The sequence below is a fragment of the Puntigrus tetrazona genome, chromosome 10, assembly GCF_018831695.1.
Source record: "Puntigrus tetrazona isolate hp1 chromosome 10, ASM1883169v1, whole genome shotgun sequence".
In the NCBI taxonomy this organism is placed as follows: domain Eukaryota; kingdom Metazoa; phylum Chordata; class Actinopteri; order Cypriniformes; family Cyprinidae; genus Puntigrus; species Puntigrus tetrazona.
In genome coordinates this window covers 16,188,710-16,209,642 of record NC_056708.1, presented here as the reverse complement: position 1 = coordinate 16,209,642, position 20,933 = coordinate 16,188,710, and the positions used below count along the sequence as shown (strand labels likewise).

The following is a 20,933-nucleotide window of genomic DNA, read 5'->3' as shown; positions in this document are numbered from 1 at the left end:
ACACAAAGAGCCCTTGTTTCAGTCTCTTTCGAGGTTACTAGGTTTGCTAATCTGGCCGCTGAGGTCATTCTGCCGCTCACTGACAGGGCAGTCGCTATTTCAGTCAGTCTGGCTTGCATATAAATCATTGCACTTCGGCTTAATTGGTAACAATTTCTAAAATATGACATTAGATATTTATTAGCTTAAGTCTTTACTGGGTAAACATGAATAGAACTATGAGTAATGTAAGGCAATATGTAGGGCAGATGGTGAGACCCCAGTGTGCTATAGACCTCCTACTGACAAAAATATGCTAAGTTATTAATCATAATTAAACTCACATTCGGAATCCCGCTCGCGCTAACTCTATACACAGGAACTCATCAGAAATCGTTCAAATTAATAAACTTTACATAAATGTGAGACATGATTAAAAGATTAGTTCCAAGACAAGGCAGTTGAAAAAAAAATCCTTTATTTTTCCATGATCTTTTTTCCATACATTTGTGGTATAATAAATAGACAGGGACTAAAGGTCAATCTCACCAATGTCCCTTGCCATTTCTGAATGATAATGCTTTTCCCCCACACTGCAAACAGATTTTCATAGAATTTACAACCAAAAATAAAAAATAAAGCTTGACACAAGCTGAAAATACTGCCACCAGCTCTCTGTACTCGCTGTCAGATAGACCTTTCTGAGCCGTGATGCTGTAGCAAATCCTCAGGAACAAAAATATATATATTTATATTTATATATTCACAGTTAAAGTATTTACACATAAGAATCCAAAGGAAAATGGGCAAAAAAAGACGTTTCTACAAGAAACAATCTTTCAAAAGGAAGTACAAATCTGTTTTATGTACAAGATGCATCATTTTCTTTAAATTAGCTATTCAACCCCTTTTTCATATAATGATCCCTGAAAAATATTCATTTTAAATACTCCATTTGTCGCTCATAAAAGCAGAACGATGCATCGTCACTCCCCATCGTGATTAAAAAAGCCTCATTCCTCTATACAAACCATTATTATCCTGTACAATATAAACATTTAAAAAGAAAGAAAAAAAAAAAAAAGCTGGGAGACCTTACCCTGTGAGTGAACTAATGCAAAGGACACATTTCATAGCTTGGTCTTGTGAGTGCCATTTGGCTTGATGGGGGTTGGAAGCCTCTAGTGCATTTATAAACATAACCAAATCACAAAGAAAAGCAAGTGACCACGATGCCATGCAGATCAGAAAGTCTTCTGCTTTCAAAGGGAATTTTGGCCGAATGAGGCTATGATAGCTTTATGATGATTAAATACTGAGGAAAAATGCAGAAGGACCTCAAAAGGGTCGCCCAATGTACCAGTGAACTTAGGTAATCTGTACAAACACACACACACACACACACACACACACAAGGAGGAGACAAATGGAAGAAGGTTTGCCTTTGGAGATGTGACACGTTAACGTACAAATTTGGCACTGTATTCTGTACTTGATTTGCTAGGTCCACTGCTGATGTTTTCAGGTTGACGGACCTAATACTCCAGGGTCTGATATCCTTAACATCGGTGCATCAACTTAGATTAATTAGTGGAATCGGTGCCTGGGCAAGCTTTTTGAAAAGCATCAGTGCTGTGCACCAGTAATCGCACTCACAGAAAACTCTTAATACTATGAAAACCCATGCTGAAACCAGTGCAAGTGGATTTTGCTTCTTAAAGTGAACTGGTGGAGAAAATTAGGAACATGCATTTGCAGGATAGCAGCATCATATTGGTGAGATTCGCTCCGTAATAGAAAATTCAGCACTAGTGACTAAATATGCACGAAGCCAATTGGACCTCTGCATGTTCATCTGCTGAAATAGTGAGCTGACATGACAAAACGCACACTTAATACTAGGCTGTACAGCTTTAAAGTGGAATCTGATTGAAAACAAGCAGCTTTCTGCCATCTTTACATCTTACAAAAGCTAGAGGGCAGCAGACACGCTCAAATCACAGAGATCACAGAGATGTTGTAAAAATGGCTTGAATAAATGAAAGAATGAAGTGTAGTGTATTGTTGGTTTTGCTTTTGATCCTTTAAAAAAGGTTCAGTCTGTAGGTGCCACATGCAGCGCTGGCTGAAAAATCGTAGGAGCGTTTCGCTTTGTGTAAATTTGCCTGAGCTGTGGATCTTTTCTACTGATTTGTTTTGTGGCCGGAGCAGGTGTGCTTTTGTTGAATGTTCTGCAAATTGAAAACAATTGACCCAATTCCCCAAACAATGGTTAGTGTCACGATGAATGCTAAACCTTGTGGGCTTGTTACAGTGAAGTCCGACGATAAACTAAACTTCATACAAGTCGGGCTGCAAGGACAAGGACAAAAAAAACCTGACCAGAGCTTTTTTGAAATTCTTGAAAAAAGAATTTTGTGCGTGTGTTACAGACGTGAGCAGCTTAAAAGTGTTTCGTGTCCGAGTTCAGGGACGGGGAGGTCTCTCCATAACCAAACCGCAGAGGAAGTGGAGGAGCAGGAGCTCCACGGTAAAGACAAACTGTGCCAATTGGGCAGACGAGAAAGTGGGTGCCCAAAAATGTAGGGGGAAAAAAAATAAGTCCAGTTCCATAGAGGTCAATGGAAGAGTGGTAGAAAACTCATTTTTTATGCTTGAAAGAGCACCTGTAATTCGTAAACAATCATGAAAAAGTACAAAAACGAAGTCCCAGACACTTAGCTGCACGATATAACCAGTGGATGTGTTGGATTTCACCCACTATTTCCTCTGTAGATCCAGAAGACGGGGCGTCTGGGCTTGTTGTTGGGCAGTGCATGTTTTTTAAGAAAGTTCTCACCTGTCCTTTGGGGTTAGTTCAAGGTTCCCCTGCAGTTCTCTGCACCACAGAGGCACGGTATCTTTTCGTCCTCAATGGGGAACTTGTAGTCGTAAGTGATCTCCTCGTTAACATTTATTGGCTGCCGCGAGTAGATGACGATTTTTTTCTGCGACTCCACAGTGATGACCTTGGCATAACAGTTTGGCTGCAAAACAAAACAGAACATGATCAATATGGTTTTCGCCTTTAATATGACTTTTTGTTGAGACATCGTACAAGCAAACTCACATTGCAACTGTGATTGATGAAGCGTGCGAAGTTGCCACATTTGGTTGCGTCTATAATGGTATCGTGATCCACACGGAACATGTAGCTACTGCCGATGCCTTCTTCCTCGTATCGCTTCTCTCGCATGTCTGCGATAACCTGCAGATGGAGATAAGACAGTTACAAACAGACTGGCCAACAAGCAGGGATGCTGAAAGTTTGGTTGGCTTTACGCTCACCTGTCGGATATTCTGGCCGACATATTCAATAACCATCTCATCAGCAGCAATAGGTTCCATGGCGAACAATCCCCAGTCATGGATGTGGCTTTTACAGAACCGGATCTTCTTTTTACGGAACTGTAGAGAAGTTGTGACTTGTTAGATTTGGACTTGGCTTGTATTTTGATTGGTGATGTTTTGCAAGATATCAATAGCTGGGGTTCACTTGTCCTACCTTGAGCTGGTTGAATTTGAGGAGGTCACTGTCGCAGCTAAAGGATGATAGCAGGCGGCGCTGTTCTGACCGCCGCTCTGAACCTGCCCTAGAAGATGCTTGGGGCTGTGCTGGAATACTCTTCCCCTGTGAGAAATCAAACAAAAACCAAAACACGACCTTCAGCAATTCAGCTTAATGAAGTATCGACTGAGAATACACTCCAGTTTTTTTTAGCACTGAGGCCCACCTGAGTGTCCACATCAGGCTCTTCGGACTGCAGCCGTGAGCTATTCAGGTACTTCATTTTGTCTTTCTTGTCGATTTTGTAGTAGCCCTCGCTGCGGGCACAGCCGGTGACATGGTCGCGAATACCGTCTTCTTTTCGCTTCTTCTTCAGCCCTGATGTGCTGCCCACATTGGTGGGTTCAGAGGAGTCAAGGAGTCTTTCTTTATATAAACACATAGATTTCCACATAACAGGACTGCAAATACTAGCAAGTGGTACTAGGCATATGTTTTCATGTTAAGATTAATTGCTAATGCTTTTATCACGATATACAGTATTATTGCGATATTTAAATTTAATTGTCATAATACAGTATAACAGGTTTAATGCTCTTTTTTCTTATAACAAAATATATATGAACATTTAAATACAAGACAATGCACAAAAATGGATAAAAAAAAAAAGTTTAAAACAATTAAAAAGACCAATAGGTATAACTTTATAGTAAAATATCATTAGTTTGACACATTAATATTATCCATGAACAAAAGCTACATTTGCTACTGAACTTATATTTTTGTTAAAAATAATGCAACTCATTTCAGTTTATGTTAGCTCAAGTTCATTAAACAGTTTATAATTACTTTGTTTTTAACATAGTGATGTGTTATTAAATATTTAAATTACCCAAGATTAATAAATGTTTAGAATAATACTCCATTGGGAGTTTGTTAAATGTTAAATAATGAAGCCCTTATGTAAAGTGTGACAGAATAAAGAATAAAAAAATATACTGGGACTAAATATTAAAGTATTTGGCGCTGTGATGAACACTACTGCAAAAACAAAAATCCATTCAAATTTAAATAAAGTAGCAGCTGCTTTGTTGATGCCATTTCTGGGGTTACAGCTAAGTTGCTCAGTCTGTCAGAGAGTAATTGTGTGCATCTCATCCGTACTTGTTTACATCAGAGTGCACATATTTAAAAAAAAATCAGATTTTTTTTCTATTCTATTTTAATAAAATAGTTATTTTCTGTATTTTGATAACAATACCATGCATATTAATTATCATGATATATTGCATTATAGAATACTGGCACATGTCTAAGTGGTGCCAAACTAAATTTCAAAAATAACTAATGGCGCTTTTCCACTGCACGGTACGGCATAGTGTGGTTCAGTACAGTTATTTTTTGGTAATACGTCTCGTTACCAAAAGAAGACATTTAATGCGCTTGTGTTCTACTAAAGAAACAAATTCACCTACATCTCGACAACCTGGGGGTAAGCACATATAAAATATTTGGGTGACCTTCAAAAAAAAATTCTGTGAATATTTTTTTTTAATGCTAATTTGCTCATTTACTTTGTAGCAGTAAAGGATATGAGGATGATGGACCCAGAGGGTGTCGTTGAGCCAGTCGTTGCCATTGTCTTGCTGCAGCATCTTGTCGTAAGTTATCTTAAGGTAGCGGATGTCCTCCTCATCAATACCGTCATTCCAAATGTCATACAAGATGGTCATCTCCTCGAAATCTGAGCGAGGTAGGAAGCTGGGTCGAAACGGGGATGTCACAGGGGAGAACAACATCTCTGGCCAGCTCCGCCTCTGTCGGCGAGTCTTCTGAACAGGTTCTGTGATGTAAGTAAACTTATCTTCCACCTCAGGTTTGACGATCTGGGTTTGGTTTTCCTCTTCCTCCAATGCTGTGGTGTCCTCATCTTCTCTTTTTTTGAAGGTCTCCGAAGTGTGGTCAGGGTACAGGTCGTTTACTGGTAGATCTGGAGGTGAAGAGGCCACCATTGGCGCTGGAGGCTCTTCAGAATCTGAAGGGGTTGACACCTTTTTAGACTTGGGGCGTCCAGGTTTCCTCTTGTTTGGAGTAGTATCTAAGGACACAGGAACATCTATCATTGGAACAGGAAGGTCTTTTGGAGCAGCAGGAGAGGAAGTCTCAACAGAAGTGGGAGAGGAGCCTTGGGGAGGTAGAGGTGGCTCCTGAAGTGAAGCAGCAGAAAGGGGAGGACCAGGGAATGGGGAAGAAACTGCATTGTTAGGCTGTAGGCTGGCCTGGGGAGAGGCGCTGAGTAGAGGCTCTTTAAAGAGAGCCTTCTCCTCTAAGCTCTCAGACGAGGCCTTCCTGTGAATGGGAAGGCTTGCAGATAAAGCAGCAGAGTCAGGGAAAGCTGGGGTGAAAGTAAGATCTCTACCCGGAGTCCGAGGGATACCAGCGCTGAGGACAGGGGATTGAGCGGGGTAAGAGAAAGGGCTGCCAGGAATATGCGGCGAGCTCAAGCTGTTACCTGTTAGCGGTGCGTCGCTACCTGGTGTGACAGGAACTGTATCGGTGCTCTGAGACTTGCCTAAACCCCGGGGTCTGTCCATAAGATCTCTCCCTGGTGTGCGTGGGATGTCCTCTTCCGTAGGCAACCGCCCACGGACAGGCATATCTGGCAAAGCTTCGGGAGGCGGCAGAAGGGATCGAGCTTCAAGGGCATGATTGGGGGGAAGTGGAAGGTGCATTGAGGGCGTAGAAAGAGAACGAGGGATTGCTGTCTCGGATTCTAGGGGAACCGGGCCATCACGACCAGGGGTACGGGGAAAGTCTTCTGCAGGGATCTTTGGTTGGGTGTCCTGATCACTGTCTGCAAACGAACCTGTTGGGGTGGGTGGCCTCAAGCTACCAACATCCTCCAGGGTGGCTTCAGCTTTGGGCACTGGAATACTGACTGCCAAATCAATGTCGGGTTCATCAGCTTAAAAGAGATGACAAACAATCAGGATCAGAATTCAACACAGAATACACAACTGCTACAGGAACATCAAGCTAAATAACAATTAAGGCTCTGACCTGGCAATCCTTTGGGAGATGGAGGCCACACGTCTTCAACTTCAGTCTTGATTGAGCTCACTGCAGCATGTTTGTGATCGATCTCTGCCTCATCTAAAGCTTCCGGTCTGCCCAAGTCATGTAGTTCCTCTTCTGGTGGTGGTCCTGTGGGGGTACTAGGAGCTTTTACTTCAAGATCCTCCTCTTCAGAAGACGAGGATGAGGAAGATGAGGTTGTTGATGAGGTTTGTGCATCGTCTTCATCTTCATCCTCCATTGCCACTGTTTGCTCCTCTTCTTCCTCCTCTTCCTCCCCTGAACTCGATTCGTATTCAGACGAGCTCTCGCTCCCAGAAGAATCAGAATCAGATTTGGAAGAGGAAGATGAACTAGAAGACTCTGAGGGGGGAAGGTTAAGGTCATTACCTCAGGTCAATTACCAAGGGCACAATACTCATCAACCTTTTGCCATTACCGTCATCTGATGAGTCCGATGATTCACTCTCACTGGAGTCTGATTCGCTCTTCTTTTCATCTTCCTCATCCTCCATATCCTAAGAAGGCATGTTTATGTTATATAGGTGCTGTATATAGAGCATGATTAACTACACTTTTTAACGTTTAATAAAACACTTGTTTAACGTTTAACAAAAAGTACTGCAGATAGGTGCTCACCGTGACAGAGGACAACCTCTCAGAGGCATTCTCCACTGGCTCCTCTTCATGGTCTGAAAGTGATGACTCCTCTTTGCCAGAGGTTTCCTCCTCCTCCTCACCTGCGCTGTCCAGCTCCATAGGTCTGCCTGGTCTTCGCTTGGTGGAAGAACCACCACCATCCGTTCTAGAACCATCCATGCGATGATCTGTTCTTTCCGACTCTGAGAATGAACCGTGTCAAGTCAATGCATGTAATCATGGAAAGCATTGCCACTTTAAAGCCAACAGTGGGTAAAAGTTGTCCAAGATTCAGTTGATCAAATATGATTAACTGGGCAAGTATGTTAAGCACACACCTTCATCCTCCAGCTCATCATCGACAGGTGTGGATGGTCGTACCCTTTTATTGTCATTGGTAGATGTGGGCTCAGGTGGCTGTTTCCTCTTAACCTGCAAACAAATGAGTAGCAATTGATAATGAACAACTATAACAGTACAACAGCAAACTAACAAAAACACAGGGTGGTAGTTGGGTACCTTGAAGGATGGTAATCGAATGGCACCACGCAGGCCTATGCCGAGTCCCATTCCCTCGAAGCCCATACCCTCTACCTTGTTCCAGTTTTCCAGTAAGCTAGAGGATATAGTCTCTTTGGGTTTAGCCCGTTCTTTTACCTCATCTTTGCCCTCACCTGTCTTCACAGGAGTAAGCGTAGCCTGCAGGTGCAGAAACACAGTGACGGGAGATAATTCTGTTAGTATAATTACATGACCTCAGGTTTGGAAATTTACTAAACTGTGTTTTTTCCTTTTTACTAGTTGTTCCAAAACTATTTGCCTATTTAGAATCAGCTAACAATTAGTTTAGAGCAAGAGTACCCTCTCCAAAACACCAACAGATTAAATATCAATTTATTACTCATCCCAGTAGGTTTTAGGAAAATGTAACAATCTTATTATATTAACAATGCAATTATTATATTATTAAAATATTTACATGTCCAAATAAATATAATAACTGGATATTAATTTGTTTTGGAACAGCATTATTATTGAAAGCTAATCTAATGTAATAGAATAAACGGTAATTGTTTTGATCAAACACTGCCTAATAGCATTCATATAATAGTTGGATTTTCTTGCATTTAATTTAGCATTATGTCAGTGCAGTTTAGCAACATTTAGGACGAATTGTTTGAGTGTTGAACAAGTAATTTAAAAGGCAACAATATTTATGAACGATACCCATCAACCTGACAGTGATTTTGTATCTGGCTTGACTTAAATACCTTGGAAAGCAAATGTATTATTATTAATTTCCAGAAGTATTTACATACACAGAAACAGGTATCATGTGACATTTAAAACAGGCCTGGGATTGTCGAATAGCACTTACCTTAGCCGAGCGCTCCTGTTTGTCCCACCACTCATCAAATGCTCTGAAGGCCACCACCTCCACCATCTTTCGGTTGAGATCTCTTTTCATGATGGCCTTCAGCTCCTTGACGATAACCATAAGAACTCCATCCACAGTGGCTTTATGTGGGTCTTCCTTTTCAGGCTCATAGCCTGGAGGGGGAACAGCAGGGTTGAATTTGGGTATGTTGGGTAGAGGCCAGGGTTGCCCATGACCCACAGTGCCTGCTGGTGCACCAACAATAGACAGAGGCGCATATGGGCCCCCAAACTGCATGACTGCGGCGGCGGCAGCAGCACCGGCACTTGCAGCAGCCCCGCTGATGAAGTGAGGGTAAGGATACGGCCGCTGACTCTGCGCCATGCGACTTAACATCTGAGTTTGCATCTGGAAAGACATGTGAACGCTGCCCCACTGTGGTAAGGAGCTCATCAGGTCCATCTGCATAATGGGCATCATGCCAGGGGGATAAGGGTGCAACGTGTGTAGCATTGGATGGGGGCCAGCCAGGTGCGGTACAGTTGGAAGAGGAGGGGGTGGCAGCGGGAAGCCAGCTTGTGGATGGGGCAGTGGGGGGAACCCTGGTGGAGGCATGGGAATAGTCTGCATCGGAGACATTGCAGAGTTAACCACAATGTTTTTGGCACAGTCCCCGCTAGCGATCGGTGTGCCAGGCATCTCATCATCGGAAATCTCCATGTCTTCACCTGATGACTGGCCCTGCATTTATTTAAAAAAAAACCAAACAAAACATCTGTTGTATTAGAGAGCACAAACAAGTAGTTTACAAAGCTAAGCTGGTGAACACTATTTATTTTGCCAATACTACCTTTAGTTTAACAACTCAAATAGAGCAAGTATGAAAAGATCAATTTCATATTTTCTATTCCTTAAATGAGCTAAGAAATCTTTTAAGAAATTCCATGAAGTTCCTAAGAATGTTCTCAAGTTCTTAGAGATGTTCTTAAGAATATGGATACGGGCCATATTTTACCCATAGAAAATAAGAAAATGACAGTTAAGAACAAATATCTTAAGAATGTTTTGCGAATCCGGCCCAACACGTTATAAGTTATATTGTTATTATTAAGTTATATTGTTATTTTAATACTGTTCGCATAATTATGAATGTTTTGAAATTGAAGTTACAATAATTTTGTGCTTTTTATTTATCATCAAGTTTATTTAATTACATTTCATGTATTATCTTTAATGATTCCAGCTTTAGTGTTTGTAAAAATTATTTATTTTAAGATTTTTCAAAATGTCTTTCTAAATTTACGTCTTAAATCTACCATTAATTCAAATACTAAAATGTTTTATTTACTTAAGCTGACTTGAGTTGAAGTTCAGTAAACACTGTTTTTAATAATTTTCCAATAATAAATATAATCTTAAAAGTGTGCAAGACCAGTGCCAGTGCAAAAGGCCCCCTTTTTCAATAAAACTGAAATCATAAAACAGATCACCTAGAAAAGCATTATCATATTGCTCAACAAAATATGTTTACAGCACAAATTATGCACCAGAATTAATTTTTTTGTATTTAAAACACTAAACCTAAGCAATAACAATAACAACAACGACTGTTCTTTTGAATCAATCATTGTAAGTAGTTTGAATGTAGGAATCCAAAGACTTAATGTAATACAGCCCTAGTTAAATGATGGTTTTGGAGAATTTAGTAAGAACAGCACTATCCTGATGGTCCAGCTTTTAAGCAGGAAGTAAAACACAAAAGTAAGCTAACGGCTGTTCATTGTTTCTCGAGTCGAACTGCGTGTAAAAGGAAGTGAAAGCGTGTTGCACATAGGTGGCATTCACGGCAGGATCATATTTCATGGGTTTGCCATACAGAGCTAGGGGCTGTAATGCAAACAAGTTCATTTACAAGAGGGAGCCTTATTTATTAGTCACTGAACATTTATGTACTTACTGCCCAATATTTTCAAATTTTTCTTTGGAAAGCCTATTTGGTAAAGATTAACATGTAGGACTTAAACTGTGCCAGGCTAACCTTTCTATTTTTCAAGCTGCTGAAAATGTCACAAAGAGTTGAGTTCCAAAATCTCAAGCAAACAGAAATAAGCAGTGATGCCAAGAAGTCTCCTGGCAATACCTATGGGTTTAAATAAGCCCTACAAATCACTGCACACTGAGGTCTATGTTAAGTATAGAAAAAAAAAAGAAAAAAAAAAAGATTCAAAAACATGTTTCTGCATTCAGATTGCACCATTTCTTCTACTGCTAAATATGAAACAAAAGGGAAAGTAAAGGGCCTGTCTAAAGGAATATGAGTGCGGTTGCCTCTCACATTTCTTCTGGGTCCTGAAACCCTCCATACAGCGACTCATAATATAATATTTAATACCCCATCAGATGCCTTTGAATATTTCGATACATTACAAAGTAATTGCAAAAAGTAGCAGACTACACTAAATCAATTTCCAAGGCTATACCTTACAACACGGCATATAACAATTTGCTTCAAAAATGTCAAATATATATTTAATCCGTTTCAAAACTGAAAGGCCTACATATCAGTTCATTCTATCTGAAAAAAACTAAATCAATACTTTAAAAAGGGGACACTTGAGAAGAACTGTTTGTGCAGCTGCAAAGTTAACCAAACTGAATGAACGCTAAACTAAATTGAACTGAATAAGGACACTGTTGTGTGTTATTTAGAATTGCTTTCCAGCTAAAGTGATATATAGAGAACTCTGCAACCTTTATACTATTACTTTTTGGTTTATTACTTTTGAAGTGTCTTTATACAATCTGTATTATATAAATAACTTGACACTTGATTGTAAAGGTCAGCAAAGAGAGATCATATATTAGGTCTTACCGTGTCCATTTTGTCAACGGGCGTCCGTGGTTCCCCCGCGCCGCTTTTACTGTGCATGTTGGAGGGCGACATGGACCTAGAGTTTGTCAACAGGGAAGCAGTACCATGAATAGGCTCATCATCGTCCGAATCGGGAAGCGGCGTTGGGCTGATGTCCTCCAGGCCGGTGCTTGCAGGCCGCGAGGGTCGCTGGGGTGGAATAGGGGAGAGCTGAGAGGACGAGGAGGAGATCGGACTGCCATCCATACGAACCTCGGCATCCGAGTCTCCTCGCTCGTTCAAGAAGGGCTTCAGAAGCATTTCTATGCGCGAGTCCAAGCTGTTGCGCTCAGAGTCCTGGGTCGGCGTGGAGTCTTGGGGCTCCGGCGTGGAGGGGGGAGGCGTGGCTGGTTGGGTTTCTGGAGCAGGGGGTGGTGGTTCGGGGATCGGCGGCGTCGCAGGCCTGTCTCTGACGGGCATAAAGTCGGTGCTCGGGGGTGGCGGGGCTTGAGGTGGTCTCCTATAATCCACTTCCCGTTGAACAGGCTGGTGGAAGGAGGGCTCTGTGTGAGGGTACACTGGGGGCATCGGGGGCTGATAAGGAGAGAAAGCATTCTTGAAATTTGCACTGGCTGGTGGAGGCGGCGTGTGTGCAAAAGCAGGCGACGGGGGCTCGGGGGGTTGATGTTGCTTAAAATTGGGGGGCTGCTCTGCATTGCCACGATGCGGCCCTCCTCCCGTACCGTGGACGTAATGCCTTTCCGGTCTCCGGTTATAGGCATCCTGGAATTTGGTTTCATGCCGTCTCGACTTGTAGCCCCCCGAGGATTCAGCACGGTTTGACTGGAACCCCGGAGTGCCCTGCCTGCTGGAGTAACTGGAGTCCTGAGAGAACGGGGTGCCCGACGGACGCGGGGTGTGTGGGGTACCCTGGGACTGGGGCGTATCCTGCCTTAGGCTGGAGTAGGCCGTATCCAGGGACAAGGGGGTGTTGGTGCCGCCCGGCGTGGCTGTGCCTCCGACTGCAGAAGAGTTGCCTTCGGAAAGTCTTCGCAAGGGCTGTAGACACAAAAGCATGACCAGCTTAAACACATTTCAGAATTTCACAATACAAACATTTCATAAACAAAATGTTTGGCCTTTTTAGGCATTAACAATTAACTTGCTCATCAAATACATTGTATAAATATTAGTTAACGGCACTCTCTGTTTTCATATGGCCCCACTGTGATAATGCTCATAACTGAAGGGGGACTGGGCAAAGTTCATGTTGTAATAGCGTGCAGCTCTCTGCTGGTAGCAGTTATTATGTGCATTTCAGTCCGTGTCCATTTAACCACCTGCTGAACTGATAAACTGGATTAGAGATAAAGAGTTTTCTGCTGGAGAGGGAGAGCATTTATACAGTGTGCTGGTGTAAAACACCTTTTATATTAAAATGATGTGTTAACTAATAGGTTAAAATTAAAACTGATTCACTTGTCATGACACAATATTATAAAAAGCTAAAAACTACAGCATGTTATTAAAACAAAACAACAAAAGTAATAAACTGTGTGTTTTTTTAAAATGCATAATATGAGCATTTGTGGTAAAAGAAAATCTGTTCTGAATCATTCAATTGTTTTTCAACCACTCTGAACAAACCAATTTGATAAAATAAATCCAGCTGCCTAAAGCTACTTTGATATTGGCTTTTTCCATACAGCTGTAAACAAAAAAAGATTCTTTAACTCTTTTGTTTTGTAGTACAATTTTATGTCTTCTGATTCTTTCTATAAATAGAGTTACATGTAGTAGCATAATTTGGTTTGGTTTTTACCAGCAGGGCTTCAGCTAAGCTGCGTGGTGAAACTTCACAGGCCTCTTCACCACCAACTGGAAGAGTGAGTGGAGTATAACTTCCATTGATCAGACGCTGGAGGTACCTTTGGCGATTTTCACCTGAACAGATGAACAAGATTAGTGGCATACAATGTGGACTACATCTAAAGGAAAACACATATTTTATCTATTAGATGCATTTACAATCTAAGAAAAAAAAAAAAACTATGCAATTGCAATTTGCAAGCATTACATTATACAACAACTTACTTTTGTTGTTATTTTCTGTTTTCAGTTTCAGTACATATTAAGCTATTGATATTAGAACATTATAATATAACAAAAACAAAAACTAACTTCATTGTAAATCTTAACAGGAATTTGCTTTTGTCAACTATTTTATTTTGTTACACTTTTAGTTTTAGCACATATTAAGCATTTGTTGTTGTCACACAAAAATAACAGAAAAATTAATTTCTGTGTAAATGACAACTAAAATGTGCTTTGCCAAATACTATTGGCTAGTAATCTCACTTAAATATTATTAAAAATTACTACAAATTACAATTTTAAAATGTTATATATATATAAAGCGTGTGTGTGTATATACGCATCCGTTTATATACATAGACATCATCTATATTTACACATCAAATAAGAAAATGACAATAATACATTCAATGCATGAATGCCACTGACGATAACAGATGAAACGGTACTGTCTCTTTAAGAGAGGGGAGACCCAATACAGCTGTCATCCTGCTTTCAGGATCTCACTTTTACAAAGTTAATGACGATTCAGTCTGCTTGTCCTTCAGTAAACAGTCCAAACGAAAGGTTTAACATTACCAACACTTTCATTTGTGTCACAATTATGTTTAAGTCGTGCTTTAACTACCTCCTTTATTTCTAAAACACACATATATAAGGTATATAATTTATAAAGGTTAACCAGCTGCTATGTTGCTTCAAACTACAACCAAATGTCGAATTAACAGCCAAAAAGCTCCCGTTTCACGTAAAACTTCAAAGCAAACACATCAGTTAATCCCTCAGCCGCTGACTTGCCGTTTAGCGGTTACCAAGCAACCAACGTAAATTTTCGCACGTGACTGCATGTCACAAACAATGTATTCAAATGCACAAACACAGGTAGCACTTTGGTGTACTTCTGTCAGACAGCATTCCTCCGGTGACATAAAAGCCGTAAACGTCCGCTTTAATATTTTAACGCTCACCTTTAGGGTCCAGCTCCACGTGGATGATGTTGCCCATGACAGACGTGTTGTGCAAGTTCTGGACGGCATCCTTCGCCGCCTTGACGGTTCCGAATACGACTTTAGCAATTCCGAGATGCTTTTTGTTCTTCGGGTTGTACAAAATTTCCACCTCCTCGATGTCGCCGAACTTCTTGCACATGTCGGTGAGGAATCCCTCTCGGACGTTGTCGTTGAGTTTGGCGAACGTGACCTCCTTCGGAGGCACTCGACCGATGTAACACTCATCGATCTGAGGGAAAGAAAGCGGTTCTTTGAAACGGAACGTCTGTCTGAAGCCGCTCAAAACGTCACCTCACGTCCCGGACGTTTTGAATGAAAGCACGTGTCTATAGTATAGCTGAAAGCGGACCGTTAAATCGCTCGTTTTGAATTCAAAAGCAAGCGACACGGATGTGTAAAGCGTTCAGTGGATTTCAAACGTGCTGCAGTCGGACGCTTAAAAAAAAACACTCAAGACAAACGCACACATGTGTCAGGGGGGTGTGACTGACTGAACTAACTAACGTACCTTAAATTTAGGAACCGGGAGATCAGTCTCCTTGTACTTAGTCCACATACGACCGATTCTCGGGTCTCGGACGATGTCCACGGGCGGCATGCCTGGGTTCTGCAAACAAAAACACATTTATAAACACTTTACGCGAGGTAGCGTACTTTACACGGCCGAACCGTGCACGTCGCTGTCACCAGAACGAGCGCGGAACAAGCAGGGCTCGTCTCCCGCTGGTTTGGTTCTAAAACGAGCGTTCGGTCGCGAAAGTTTGGCAACGTTGAAACTCTTTGATGTGCTGTGTCAGGTGTTTACAACGCGACCGATATCGTGTCCATTCAGCGCCACGATACGCGGGGTCGATGTATCCGTAGCGACGGCTCGTTTCGCTCACCGGCACGCTGAAGTTCTGTCCATCGTAGCGATACAGTTTGTGCGATCCCTTTTTCAACGCCGGGTCAATAATCAACTTGTAACTTCTCCAATGATGACTTCGTTTCTCTCCCGAACTGCAGATAGGATGGCTGTTCTCCATTCCGTTCGCCAAACCTAACGAAGAGATGGCAAAAACAGAAAGTACGCTTCACAATCCAGACATGGCAAAGATTGATATTTGCACACAAACAGTACGTTGTAGAAAATGGGGGGTTTGAAGCGATGCCCGAAACAGACATTACAGAGGAAGAAAAAACAGAAAGCTTACTTGAACTCTGTCTTCTACCGTGATCTTCATTTAGCTTATTTCTTTCTCCAGGTCTGGACATTTTGCGCCCGATCGAGTAGTTTAATATAAAACGGCTAGATCTTGAACGTTTCGCCGATCACATTACATGATTTTAAAGATACTGCCTCCTTTTTGCGAGCCAACACATATTGTGTGCCTCTATAGTCTGGGGTTTCTGTCTCTCCCACAATACACCACTATCTCAACCTTCCGGCACATTCGACAGGCACTTTCGATTTATTGTTTTTAATCGTTAGGCTAAAGCGGTATTTTTCGCCAGGCTCCCAAAAACGCGTACAAACCGACTTGTGCGCGATTAACGAGTGTGAAGTGGAAATACGTTGAACTAGTCGCGGGAAAGCGGGCGTTTTGAACGCGTTGAATCTGCGCGATAGATTTACGTGGACGCTAAATACAAGATGGACATGGAGGAGCAACGCTGGGGAAGGTTGTTAAAACTGAATTGGGACACGCGCTGAAAGCCCAAATGATTTGGTTTCGAAACGAACTGCGGTTTTATTTTTCATTTAAACGTTTATTCCGGAATGCATCTCGAGCCTTGCACGTAATGTGCACGTAAAATGAACTTTGTCTAGGGTTTGCCTTATATAAACAACAACAAAAAAAAAAAATAATAAAGTGTTGATTATTGCGTTAAGCGTCTAACGTTAGTTTATATGTCATGTACTTATAGTAGGTGTTATACATGTATCAATCCATTCCACCATTCCCAACATTGTTTGATATTCTGCGGTGCTTGGGCAATTGGCTGGTTAACAGCAGTTCCCTCTCTAGCCAATCAGAGTGAAGCACCATGGTAGATTCAGCTATTAGAAGCACAGCCTTCAGTTCTTCCTACAGAGAGCAGAAAGAAGGCTGAATGCAGGCGCAGCCATTTTCTCCTACATTGGGACTCAATGGCCAAAATGGGTTTCCTTTGTTCCTAAAGGGATCTAAATCTTGATTTCATCAGCCTTTTATGGACTATTTAATACATACAATGTTTCTGTTTACAGGATCTGAGAAGAAGGAAGATGAAATGTTGGATGATATCCCTTTGACATTTTTAAACTTTTTTTCTCTTCCTGGAAACCATCTTTGTCCCAGCAAACTAGGTCATGGCACACCCATATAACAGCATTTTATTCTTTAGTAAAATGCTACTGAATAAACATTTTGTATTTGTTTATATTATTTCTAACTAGACTGTAAAAAGAGAGAGAGAGAGAAAGAAAAAAACACATGAAAATTACCAACTGCTTTAAGGCCCTGCCTTGTTCAGGGCCAAGCATTAATCAATAAGTAAGTTTATCTTCATTGTCTTTGCTTATTTAGCTGCAGAATAAATGTTTTATTGCTAATTAAACTGAGGCATTTTATGTAAACTGGCTGAATTTTTATTTCTTTTTAGTGCTCACTAAGTGTCATTAGTTTTAGGCAAAGCTTTTGTCTTCAGAACATTCAGTTGCATGCTGTGTTTTTGTTTTTTGTTGTTTTTTTTTTATATCCATTTAAATTGATTGCTTCTCACATTTCAGCAAACAAGGCAGGCCATAGAGAAAAAGGACGATTGGCCTTTTGCAAAAATGCTGAATCACAGGTACGATTGATAGGGTTTGTGGTTGTTTTAATGCTCATCCTGGTTGCGCCTCACTTTAAAAAAAAAAAAAAAAAAAAAAACCTACAGCAGTACTGGTAACAAAGCTATTTTTTTTAGAAGTAAAATGATGTTTAAAGAAATGTGGAATTCCCTTTCATGAAATTTCTATTGGGAACCGTGTATTCCTGGTTTTACTATGGAGTAGAAATCCCTTTTTTTTTTTTTTTTTTTTTTCAACTGGTATTTTCAGTAAGTGAACACTCACTGTATATCTGACCTTGCGCCAAGGGCACACTTTAATTTCATAACACTATTAGTTTCATAACAGCGTGCTTCATAGATATAATGTATAAAAATACGCCTCTCTAAACATTCATAATTAATCAAAACACTAACAGAGATATTTACCTTAACATTTTGTTGAAATAATTCTATCAGGCCTAAACGATGAAGAAACAGGAACGTTTTCATTCCCATCTTCGGATCCTTTAACACTGGCTTTAAAGAGGGGGTTGGGTTGCAACGCCTAAAAGGAAGAAAACGACAATAACCATTTTTCTGCCGTCGTTTTTCGACATAATTCGCCATTTAACACACCTATCTGCGCAGTCTCCAACGAGTGGAGCTGCTGGAAATCTTGAGGCACTTTTAGATATTGCAATATGCAAACAATCCCTCTCTTTCTCTTCCTGAAGACAGAATGACAAGAGAAACTCACTCGCTCTTCATCATTCAGAAGACAGAAACAAATCTTTGCCGAGGTAATGGTTTATACGACCTTATTTGAGCAATATAACGTGGAAATATTCTGTCGTTTTTATAACGGGTAACATTAAATGTATATTTCAAACTTATTTTAAACATACAAGTATATATTTTGTTATGTGGGGGTTTATTATAAATGTAAGAAAAAAGAGATAAAGGTGTAAAAATGATTATTATAGACACCTTTCATTGCTGACCCATGTCCAAAGCGACCTCAGAAATAGCCTGTTGTTTAATGGCTTCTCTGCTGTTCTCATTTTCAACATGGCGTCTTCACAAGGACATCTTTGTGGAAAAGAAAGGCTGCCGCCCGCGCCATTTATGGGCGAGGCTGTCGCTCGCTCTTTCAACCGATGCTGCCTTTTTTGTACGTGGCAATCATTGCAAACACAAAATGACAAGACGCGGTCAGAGGGGCTCGCCGTTTGAAAAGTGAGGATATTGCACAAAACTCGCAGTAATGCCTCGCGCGTGAAACGCGCCCTCGACGCCGCTGCGCAAAAGCTCTGGAAACCCTGTGGCACTGAAACATACACACAGCAGTAATCTGAGAGTTTGGACGCATGCCACGGGTCCGGGATGTGACTGCACCCACCGAACCATTTAAGGTCGGAGAAAGACTCTCAAACACTGTGTGGCATTTCAATCAGCAAGTACAAAGGGAATATCCAGTCCTCTGTGCTCTCTCTCGTCCCCCTTTCAAGAACATTCGGTGCAGTTTATTCGCCAGCCATTGAGAGGATAATTTGACGTGATGCATGCAGGATTGCGCACTACTTAGGTTTCTCAGGTCTTCTGCTGAATATGTCATACAGTTGCAACACATACCGGTATGTGGTATGCAGATTGTCGTGTTTTGCACAATTTATGGCTATGTAATTTTTTTTTTAGTTATTTCTAGTTTAATCCACATCTCTATAAACGTGTAGAGAACGGACATATTTATATAACCCAGGCAGCATCTCAACATTGGAATTTGGTCGTCGTCTTTTGTGTTTTTTTTTTTTTTTTTTTTTCTCCTCCTTTCTCTCTTTCCCTTTCTTTACGTGCGTTTGGGGCGACGCGCCAGTTCCAATTTATCAACCAGAACGGTATTGCGCAAGGGAACGCGCCATCTGTCTTTCGCTTCTTTTTCTTTTTCTTTTTTTTTTTTTTTTTAGGATTCACGCTTGTTATTGCATGCACACCAATACAAGTTTGTCTCTCTGCCATAGTCTAAAGTAGGACTGATGTCCGAATATTTCAGGGAAAAAAAAGGACTGAAGACGTGCTGACCACATCGTTTCCTGTCGCCCAAGGCTGAAGTGGGTCATGAGGCCATTTTATGGCACTCGTGTGTTTAATTAGGAAAATCCTCTTTATCTTCGTAACCTGCGAACGCAAGCTGTTTCTAACGGCAGGATAGAAGGGCAGAAAAAAGATCTCAGTCGACACCTTCTTTTATGTACATATTTATTTTTCTATTTAATTTTTTTTGGTTTGTTACCTGATACATGCAGACGTGCGCGTAAAGCTTCGTTGGTGCTCTGGACAGCTGGAGTGGATCCTCGACAAATTTCGACGTTCATCTACGCAATTAATCATATGTGCTGTTAACTGTTTTTTGTAGGTCTTGAAAGGACGTTTTTGACGCACTCTTTTATATGTACTATTTTGCATATTTTATATTTTTGTGGAGGATGGCTAGCAATGTGTGTAGATCGCCTGTAATGTGCATTTTTAATGCCAGTCTAATTTTCCACAAGAAAACTGAGGAAATACTCAACTGATCCTGACGACGGTTCGCGTCTGCCTTTCTCATCATGTGCAATTATTTTAGTTGCGTTCACTTTAAACCTTTTTCTTTCTCGTTGAAGTTCATTGTAACGTTTAACAATATGGTAAGTATGCATACAAAGACGTTGCGCTAAATTAGCTGCTTTTGTGCTGCAATAAATATAACTATTTTAAATATAAATGTAGTCTTGTGGTTTTTGACACTTTGTTTCCTCAGCTGTTTCCTCGAAACGAAGCTGCCGGTTTGTTGTAACGTTCATTTACGTTTTTATTACGTTTGGCTGTGTGTGAACTGATTTATAACCGAACCAAACGGGCCCATATGGCGAAAAACAGGCACGTCCGTTTTTTTGCTGGAGATGTAGGCCGCCTTTGTCCTTCATTAATGGATATCAACGCCCTTTGTTGTATGGACACCGCAAAAACCCGAACATATTGGGCTTATAAAATTAATTTTTGCTGTTTCTGTCCCTTGCCGTGTTCGGAACCAGCAAATGCTCGCAGGTCTGTGAACAGAGACGGTCACTATAAGACGCCTCCTATCTGTGAGAAGTGAGAGGCGAAAACAACAACCTTTTTTCTAGCTTCTCATTGGCTGAGACCGTGTGAGGGATGCGTTAACTGACACCTATTGGCCGTTGTTAAAATAAATTAAAGGTTTGTTGTACGTTGAACGGCCTTTAGCTGGTGCTGCACGGTTTCTCGTTGCATTAAAATATACATTTTCATTAAAATTGTCACTGTTCAGCAGATTGGTTAAGTACCATCTTAAGAGATACAGGGCTTGATATGTTCTTTTATGTAGTGTTTATTTTGTAGGCTACTCATAATTTAAAAAAAAAAAGCTATATATTTATACTATATGCATTTTAACACAACCGCAATGCTATTTTGACCGTTCAGCATCCATAACCAAATATACACACACACAAATAAAGTGTAAAAATTGAGGGGCTTACCAAACTTCCCATGATGCACTGAGCCGTGATTCACAATTGCCTCACA

At 41.0% G+C, this 20,933-nt stretch overlaps 1 protein-coding gene and 1 long non-coding RNA gene across 6 annotated transcripts; one reads left to right on the top strand and one right to left on the bottom strand.

The window, feature by feature from the left end:
* Positions 1–443: 443 nt before the first annotated feature.
* setd1ba (SET domain containing 1B, histone lysine methyltransferase a) lies at positions 444–20,115 on the bottom strand. 4 transcript variants are annotated; one of them, XM_043250080.1, is made up of 19 exons: positions 15,767–15,905; positions 15,458–15,612; positions 15,082–15,180; positions 14,532–14,802; positions 13,292–13,413; positions 11,491–12,528; positions 8,619–9,359; positions 7,760–7,939; positions 7,579–7,672; positions 7,241–7,443; positions 7,041–7,119; positions 6,587–6,964; positions 6,039–6,491; positions 5,121–5,624; positions 3,753–3,928; positions 3,524–3,649; positions 3,307–3,426; positions 3,089–3,226; positions 444–3,005 (listed from the first exon to the last, which is right to left on the bottom strand). In XM_043250080.1, exons 1-19 carry the CDS (start codon positions 15,825–15,827, stop codon positions 2,832–2,834), a joined length of 5,112 nt encoding a protein of 1,703 aa, XP_043106015.1. In that variant the 5' UTR covers positions 15,828–15,905; the 3' UTR covers positions 444–2,831. The 4 variants fall into 4 exon arrangements, with proteins under 4 accessions (XP_043106015.1, XP_043106016.1, XP_043106014.1 ...); XM_043250081.1 differs by having other exon boundaries at positions 6,393–6,491; XM_043250079.1 differs by lacking the exon at positions 15,767–15,905 and adding an exon at positions 17,796–20,115 and having other exon boundaries at positions 5,121–6,491.
* Positions 16,103–20,109, top strand: LOC122352611. Of its 2 annotated transcripts, XR_006251894.1 has the most exons (3): positions 16,103–16,902; positions 16,993–17,089; positions 17,326–20,109. It is a non-coding gene; the product is annotated as an uncharacterized LOC122352611 (long non-coding RNA). The 2 variants fall into 2 exon arrangements; XR_006251893.1 differs by having other exon boundaries at positions 16,103–17,089.
* Positions 20,116–20,933: the final 818 nt, after the last annotated feature.

Coding starts and splice junctions, on each gene's coding strand:
- setd1ba (XM_043250078.1), bottom strand. CDS start 15,827: ATGTCCAGACCTGGAGAAAGAAATAAGCTAAATGAAGATCACGGTAGA. Junction 6,965..7,040: donor ATCGGACTCATCAGATGACG/GTAATGGCAAAA, acceptor TTCCCCCCTCAG/AGTCTTCTAGTTCATCTTCC. Junction 6,492..6,586: donor ATCTCCCAAAGGATTGCCAG/GTCAGAGCCTTA, acceptor ATCTCTTTTAAG/CTGATGAACCCGACATTGAT.